Here is an 8,321-nt window from a genome sequence, read left to right as displayed (position 1 = left end):
AACACGTGCATTGCACGAGGGCATGACAAGTACCACCAAGTGGGTCCCCAGGGAGCGGAGAGCCAGAGAGCTCTGAATGTGCCCGAAGGCCTGGGAGCTGAGTGAGGATTCCAGGGTAGAGCAGGGACCCACGGGGCAGGCGTGGGCACACCTGGGGCGGGGCCACTCCGAGATGGCAGGTGATACGCGTTGGACCAGAGGGCGCCCCACTTCATTGGAAAGGCAGGGGCAGGGCAGGGGTAGGGGTGGGTGGGGGTGTGGGCGGAGCCTCACCTGCAAGATCTTGCATCGGTCGGACAGGCAGTCCATGTCATCGCAGGGCTGGTACATGCCCAGTGTCACGCAGTTCAGCAGGATGACCAGCATGCTGACACACTCAAACCAGGTGCACAACAGGTCAAGGAGGAAACACTCGGAGGGCTATGGGCAGGGCGGGGGGGCGGGGCAGGAGGAGGGTCTGAACTGTCATAGCCCTGCCCCTCAAGAACACATGGGCATCTCCGTCCCCTGAATAGGTCCTGCCCAGGTTCACAAAGACTTTGGAGTCACACCCACGCAGGGGGGCGGGAGGGGGAGCCCCAAGCCCAGTGAATCACCACCTGCAAGGACCCCCTCCTCCCCGCCCCTCCCCCCTGGAGGTCTTCCCTCAGGCGGGTCCTGCCTCCTCCTCCTCTAACCACCGCCCTCTGACCTTCTCCCCTCTCTGCCCTCCCTCGCTGCCCTCCTCCGTCTCTGCCTGGTTCTCTGGCCCAGGCCCAGGTCGAGCAAGGTGACTGATATTGGCTGTCCTTCCCATGGTGCCCTCTGACCTGCTCAGTGGTCAGTCCAGGTCCCATCTCTGCACTGAGCAGGGTGACCGGCGACTTGGGCCTCCCATGTGGAAAATGTGCAGCATGGTGAGTCAGAACCATGTATGGACAGCGGCTGGGTTTGTAGGGCCGGAAGGTGGCTGCTTTGGGCTGGGGGGAATCAGGAATGATGGCTAAAGAGTTTGCTTTACAGGTGGTGAAAATGTGCCAACCTTGACTTGGTGAGGATTCCGCAGATCTATGAATATACGCAAACCCACTCAGTTGCTGACTTCGCATTTGAATTGCCTGGTGTGCGGATAATACTTCCACCAAGTGGTGTGTCCAAACAACACCAAAGAAACCCGAGAGAGAGCCTTGAAGAAGAACAAAGCTGGAGGAGGTGGACGACCAGTTATCCAGAGCCATGGGAAGACTGGGTATGGCTGGCAGGAAGAGCCACAGCGGTGTCAGGGTGACGCACCAGGCTGCTACCCGTCCGGTCAGAAGTTCAAGACCACCATCTGCTCTGTGGGAGAAAGACAGGGGCTTTCTACTCCCATAAAGAGTTGGAGTCTGGGAAACCCATGGGGGCAGTCCTACCCTGCCCCATAGGGTCACTATGAGTCAGCATGGACTCCACGACAGTGAGTCTGGCCTTGTGGTGTGGAAGGCAGGGTGGCGCTGGCGTGTGGACAGACGAATGGCCCAAGGGAACGGAGTAGGGGAAACCCACAAGCATGAACCAAAACCTGCCCTCCGGTCCGCTCTGACTCAGGGCAAGCCTGAGGGGTTTCTGAGGTTGTCCATCCTCACAGGAGCAGATGGGCAGAGCAGCCGGTGGGCCTGAACCGCCCACCCGTGGTCAACAGCCCCACGCTTGCCCCCAGAGTGCCACCACGGCTCCTCAGATGTAAATTAGATCACTTGATTTATTCAGCACCGTGCAGGAAAAGACGGTCTTTTAAGTCAGTGGTGTTGGGTCAACGGGATGGATCCCTTAGAGGGAAAAAAATAAGTCTCAGTCTCTACCTCACACCGTAACAAGAAAAACAACTCTGGATATTGTGAAGAGATAAACAAAACTTTTTATTAGCGAAAAAAAATATCTTCCAAACGTCACTGGGGCTCTGCAGGCCGCTTCCTAAAGCAGCAGGTGGGGGCAGGGCCTCTGGGCAGCACTCAGAGCCACCAAGTGCCCACCCCGGCTGCCCCTCCGCTGTCCTCACCTCGCCTCCTCTCCCTCCCTTCCTGGGCCCCTCCTGCCCACCCTTTGACCTCTTTCTTTCTTTTCCATTTATTTTATTTTGCATAATACATTTTTAAAAATCATTTTATTAGGGGCTCATACAACTCTTACATCCATACATACATCAATTGTGTAAGGCACATTTGAAAATTCATTGCCCTCATCGTTCTCAAAATAGTTGCTCTCCACTTAAGCCCCTGGCATCAGCTCCTCATTTTCCCCTCCCTCCCTGCTCCCCCTTCCTCATGAACCCTTGATAGTTTATAAATTATTATTTTGTCATATCGTGCACTGTCTGACGTCTCCCTTCACCCACTTTTCTATTGTCCGTCCCCCAGGGAGGTCACATGTAGATCCTTGTAATCGGTTCCCCCTTTCCACTCCACCCTCCCTCCACCCTTTGACTTCTTTCAACACAGCCCCAACCCACCCGATGCACCTATAGCAGCCTACCCCAGCAGGGGGGTGATCAGAGGGGCTCGGGAAGTCACAGCTCCACTCATCTCTACCAGAACAGAAGGCTAGCCCGCCCACTGGAGTCTCCCACCTTGACCAACCCCTCGGCCCCGAAAATCTGTGTCTAGTTGAAAGAGACCAATCTAAGGCAAAGTGGGCATAAGCCACACACAGCATGAAGGACTGAAGTCAGACTCGAGGGTGAACTTCCAGACAAGAAACCTGGCTGAATCAAGAGGCAATGACTAGAGTCGAGAGGTGGTCTCCTTCTCTAAGGAGGGAAGTTGATGGGAAAGTGAGACACCCACATTTATCAGCCCTATCCTTGCTCACCTCCATAAACTAAGCAGCAGGGCCAGGGGACAAGGGGGACGGGGTGTCTCCAGTGCTATAACAGCAATGACCAGGAGGGGGCACTGTCCATGATTCAGGGGACCTGCCTTGAACTCCAGTCTCAGCACTGACTGGGTCTGGGTCTGGGGTCTCAGCCAAGCCTTCCTGTCCACAGAAGAGCCCCTGGGCGCCTTCCCTGAGGGAATGGCAAACAGTGAAAACTATCAACACACCAACACCTTCCCCTGTGCAAAGCCCCGCTGGGTGGGGCAGCCTGTCTCCTTCAGAATGAACTGCCAGGTCCTCACCGTGGACTGCAAAGCCCCGTCAACTTCTCTACCACACGCCCATCTGGCCCCCTTCCACCCTCACCAGCCTCGACGCTGTCCTGCCACACCTCAGGAACACCAGCCACATGCCACCCTGGGGCCTTTCCACATGCTTGTCCCTGCTCCCTGAAGCCTCTTCCCAAGGCTCTCAAGAACCACTCTTTCTGAAACGTAGCTTCCTCAATGCCTCCTCTTAAGATGCTGCCCGCTAGCCTCTCTCTTCACCTCCACCACCACCCTCCCGGGCTCCAGGTCTCCTAGCACTTAGTACACCCCCTTCCCAAAACTAAGCTGAACAGAAAATCCCAAAGGGTAACTCAAGAAGACAGAGTATGCGAATGAATCGGGCAAAGGCCTGGAGGTAAAAAGCCAGGGAGGAAGAACACGCTCAGCACATCTCAAGGTAAAAGAACTGAAGAAAAAATACCGGCCTCCAGTCGCAATACTGGAGGATTCTACAAACAAAATACTGACCGATGCAGGAAGCATGCAAAAAAGATAGAAAGAATACACAGAGGCACTGTACAAAAAAAGGACTAGTCGACAGTCCACCGTTTCCAGCGGTGACCTATGATCAAGAACCTTCCTTCAACCTGAAGGAAGACGTCCACGCTGCACGGAAGGTCTTCGTGAAAAACAAGGCACCTGGAATCGACCGATAACCAACCGAGATGTTTCAACAGGTGGATGAAAGACTGGAAGTGCTCACTCATTTATGCCCCCAAAATTCAGAAGACAGCTGGCCAAGAGATCATACTCATGTTCATTCAGAGAGTGGTGATCCAACAGAATTCAGAAATTACTGGCTAAGATCATTAATAGCACATGCAAGTAAAATTTTGCTGGGAGATAATTCCACAGTAGTTGTAGCAATACCTAAGGAGCTGCCAGAAATCCGGGATGGCTTCAGAAGAGAAACGTGGCACGAGGGAGAGCGTTGCTGACGTCACATGGATCCTGGCTGAAAGCAGAGAAGACCAGAGAGAGATTGTCTTTTTTGGTCTATGCAAAGGCATCTGACTGAGTGGGTCACAACAAACTATGGCTAACATTGAGAAGAATGAGAATTCCAGAACACTTCATAGTGCTCACGCTGAAACTAGACGTGTACCAAGAGGTAGTTGTTTGAAAGGAACAAAAGAAGTGGTTTAAAATCAAGAAAGGCGAGCGGCAGGGCTGTGTCCTTTCACCATACTTATTCCATCTGTATGCAGAGCAAATCATCCGAAAGCTGGACTAGATGAACAGGAACATGGCACGGCATAAGGATGAGAAGAAGGCGTATTGGCCCCCTACTGCAATCAGCACATTGACTGCAGCCTTCGGTGTGCATTACAAGCCAGCGTAAAGACCACCCAACTCCTCACAGCTGAACCAACAGACCACATCAAGATAAAGGAGAAAAGACTGAGGTGAGGATATCATTCTACGTGCGTCCACAGTCAGCGGTCAAGAAATCAAAGGACACGTTGGGTCAATGTACTGCAAGCAACCTCTGTGACGTGTTGAAGAGCAAGGCTGTTACCTTGAAGACTAGGGTGTGCTTGACCCAAACTCAAACCAAATTCACTGCCATTGAGGAGAGTCTGACCTATGACCTCTCAACCCTATCAGACAAAGATTTGCAGTCCCACACACACACACACACCCACTCCCGTGGGTTTCCAAGACTATAAATCTTGACGGGTGTAGAAAATCTCATCTTTCTCCATGGGAGCGGCTGGTGGTTTTGAACGACCGACCCTGCATTTAGGAACCCACTATGGCACCAGGACCATGGCATGTGGAAGTTGGACAGATGATAAGGAAAGTCAGAGAAGGATCACTGCATTTGAATCATGGCGCTGTTGCAGCCCACTGGGAGTACCATGAGTAACAGAAGGACAAACACCTGTCTTGGAAGAAGGCGTTCAGCCAGAATGCACCTTAGAAGCAAGGATGGGTGGACTTCCTCCCCGGACTTTGGATTTGTGGTCAGGAGAGACCAGCCCCTGAAAAGGGACATCATGCTTGGGAAAGCAGAGGGGCAGTGGAAGGGAGCGGAGAGCCTGAAGGGGTGGCTTCAATCACCGGCTGAAACAGAACGACGACGGTTGTCCCGTTTGGATGGTGCAGAGCCCGGCGGTGTTGTGCTCTGTTGCACGTACGGTGGTACATGAGTCGGAACCAACAACAGCAGGTCCAAGGCAGCCTCACAGCAGTAAAACCATGGTGTCGCTATAGGCCCTGTCTTCCTCCACTGCCAGAGCCGACGTGAGTCCAGGGATTGTGAATTCCTGGTTCGACCAGTGATAGGCATCTACTAGGTGCTCCGTAAATGCTTACGGAACAAGCAAGCAAATCTCTATCGTCCTTTCGGGTTCTGATGTCCCATGATCCTTGGCTCCAAAGAAAGCCCCACCCCTCAATTCCAACGCCCTGGCTCTAGGCTGGGATGGAGCCCCACCCACTGAGCCCTCAGCCCAACCTGGGACGGGGAGGAGGCGCGTGAGCACCTCGGATGCCTGCCTGGGAGACTGACCTGGTTTCCATGGCAACCTCATCCTGGTCCCAGGGCCCTTGCTCACCTTGGGATGTTGTCTTCCCTCCCACCTCCCCCTCAGACCCTCCCCACCCAGTCTTGCCCCTTCCTGCCCCACCCACCCACCCAACCCTGCTGCCACTCTCCCCTCACAGCCTGTAATTAATTCCAGTCGCTGCCAAGGCCCCCTCCTAGCCTGAGCATTGCTCCAGCAGCAGCCTCATCGTTAATTAACTTTTTTTGAAGTTCAAACGTTCTAATTACCAGTGAGCGTTCCCATCCCCCTCTTGTCCTACCCACCCCACCCCCACCCCTGCCTGTCAGCAGCTTCTCTGAGCCCTCTGCCCTTCCTGCCAGCCCCAAAGTCAAAGAGCACTGAGTGGGGGTCTCCCAGGAGCCCCTCCTCACCCAGGCACCAAGCAGTGGAGCCCAGCAGGCCCACTTTACAGATGTTTACAGATGAGTAAAACGGGGTCTCAGGACGGCAGTCCTCTCCCAGAGTCACCCAACTGTCACACCAGGCCTGGTGGCCTCAAAAACTAGTGTGTCCCTGGGGAGCACCCATCCCTGACCACAGCTTGCCTCCCTCCCCTGTGCCCAGCTCTGGCCAGTCCGATGCCTCCCGCCAGCCAGCCACTTCTCCGGCTTCCCAGCTCTAGCCCAGGTGCAAACCAGACCGGCACACGGGCATTTTGGGGGGCATCCTCACCACACCTCGATACTGTATTTGTATGAACACAGTGGGGCCCTCCCATGGCTTTTGCAAACCGAGCAGCCCCTCCTGTGACCCAGGCATGTTACATGCCTGAGCGAGTTGTCTACCTAGACAGGTTATGGGTGAAAATAGGTGAGTCCCACTGACAATGAGGGACACTGAGGCACAAGAAAGGAGCCTTTGCTCCAGATCATCTGCTGGGAAATGGCAGAGACCTGGGACTGGAGCAGGGAGCCTGCACTTGCCGACCACCAGCCGACTCGCCCTTGCTGGGTTAGTCTGACAGACAGACAGACAAAGAGCCCGAGGAAGAACCGATGCATTTGAACTGCGCTGCTGCAGAGACTAGGAGGGCACCATGCGCTACTAAAAGGACAAGCCGATCTGTCTCGGAAGAAGTACGGTCATAGTGGAGTGGCAAGACTTGGTCTTACAGATGTTGGGCCCATGAGCAGGAGAGTCCAGTCCCTGGAGGAGGACGTCATGCTTGGGAAAGTCGAGGAGCAGCGACAAGAGGTAGGCCCTCAATGCGATGGATGGCCGCAGTGGCTGCAACAGTGGGCTCAGGTGAGGTGGCCCAGGACCACGCGGCGTGCCGCTCTGCGGAGCGTAGGGTTGCTATGGATCAGAACCTACTCAATGGAATCTCACAACAGAGCAACAAGAGTGGGCTGCCCAGAGCACACCTCTCGTTAGGCCTCACCGGCTTTAGTGGCGCCCCGTCACCTAGCTCAGTCTGCCATCCAAGGCCCCCTAGACTCTTCCTCCCGTCTCCCACCGCCCTTTGCATGCACTGACCTCACCGCTGTCCTCCCTGGGGGTCGCCCTGCCCGTGGTAGTTACACGATTTCATGTCAACTTCATCAAAGAACGAAGGGGTAGAGTGGAGCCTGTCACTCAGGTCACAGCCTGAAGCTGTCTCCTCGTGGACCTGGCCTAATGGTGAGGATCCTGGGAACTCCCTTCTTCCCCTTCCTCTTCCTCCCTGGAGGCAGGACACACACTCTCTCTGCCTGGGTCTTGCTGCTGACAAGCCACGTGGAGCCACGTTGATGGAGCCAGAGCCCTGGAGATGCGTCCACCGCCACTGGATCCACGGGACTTCCCACCCACTGGCCTGTGACCTTCCTGCCCTTGGCATCACTGCAATGTGCTGCATGAGTCTGAAGAGACGTGGATGGACTGATGTCGACATCTGGTCTGATATCAGATTTATGGACTTGATCTGGACTTGATCTCATTATACAATTGTTTTTTGATACAAAGCTCTCTCTTACACACACATGTGCATCTCTGGATTTGTTTTTCTGGTCAACCCCAGACTCCCACACTGCCCTCACTCCTCTATCTACTAAACAAACCCCGATCCTCCTTCACAACCCAGTTCCCGCGCCAGCTCTTCTGGAAGAGCCCACGGATGCACCGCTCAGCCTCCACCCTGGCCACCTGGTCTAGCTGGTGCTGCAGTGATGAACTTGGTACAAACACAATTAGTCTGCCAGGCACCCGGCAGTGGAGTCCTGGCTGTGACCACCGTCCACCGCGGCCAGAGGAGGACTCGGGCTTGAAGGGGTGACATGACTTGCCCAAGGGCACCTGGTCGTGCGTGAGCAGCCGGGCTGCCTGTCTGACTGGAGCGGTGCCCGTAACCATGGCGCCAGCTGCTTCTGCTGGTGGACTAACTCACCCCCTGTACCGAGCCCCTCCAGCAGGGGTGGGGGGGACTGGGGGGGGCGGCGGGGTAGCTTTTGTCTCTGGAGTGCTCAGCTTTGGGCGTTCAGAGAGGGAGGCCGAAGCTGGGCCCCATCCAAGAGCCCGTGAGGCTCAGAAGTCAGGCCAGAGCTGGCACCCGCCTGTGGTGCTGACACGCTCCCGCTGGCCCCTGGGGTCAAAGGCAGCAGCAGGCTTCCTTGAAGTGCACAGACTGTCG

The 8,321-nt window shown here is 55.2% G+C and overlaps 1 protein-coding gene across 4 annotated transcripts in view; it reads right to left on the bottom strand.

Moving 5' to 3' along the window:
• CACNA1I (calcium voltage-gated channel subunit alpha1 I) overlaps positions 1-8,321 on the bottom strand; it is a 130,841-nt gene that overhangs the window by 100,784 nt on the left and 21,736 nt on the right. For all 4 annotated transcript variants that reach the window (XM_045290357.1, XM_004700676.2, XM_045290369.1 and 1 more), the window contains exon 2: positions 274-385. In XM_045290357.1, coding sequence (XP_045146292.1) covers positions 274-385 — 112 coding nt within the window. The remainder of the gene's footprint in view (positions 1-273; positions 386-8,321) is intronic.

This window comes from Echinops telfairi, unplaced genomic scaffold (assembly GCF_000313985.2).
Source record: "Echinops telfairi isolate 266 unplaced genomic scaffold, ASM31398v2 ScPeMD7_2;HRSCAF=8, whole genome shotgun sequence".
NCBI classification, from domain to species: Eukaryota; Metazoa; Chordata; class Mammalia; order Afrosoricida; family Tenrecidae; genus Echinops; species Echinops telfairi.
Note: the sequence above shows the minus strand (reverse complement) of the source record. Positions and strands in the feature narration are given on the sequence as shown.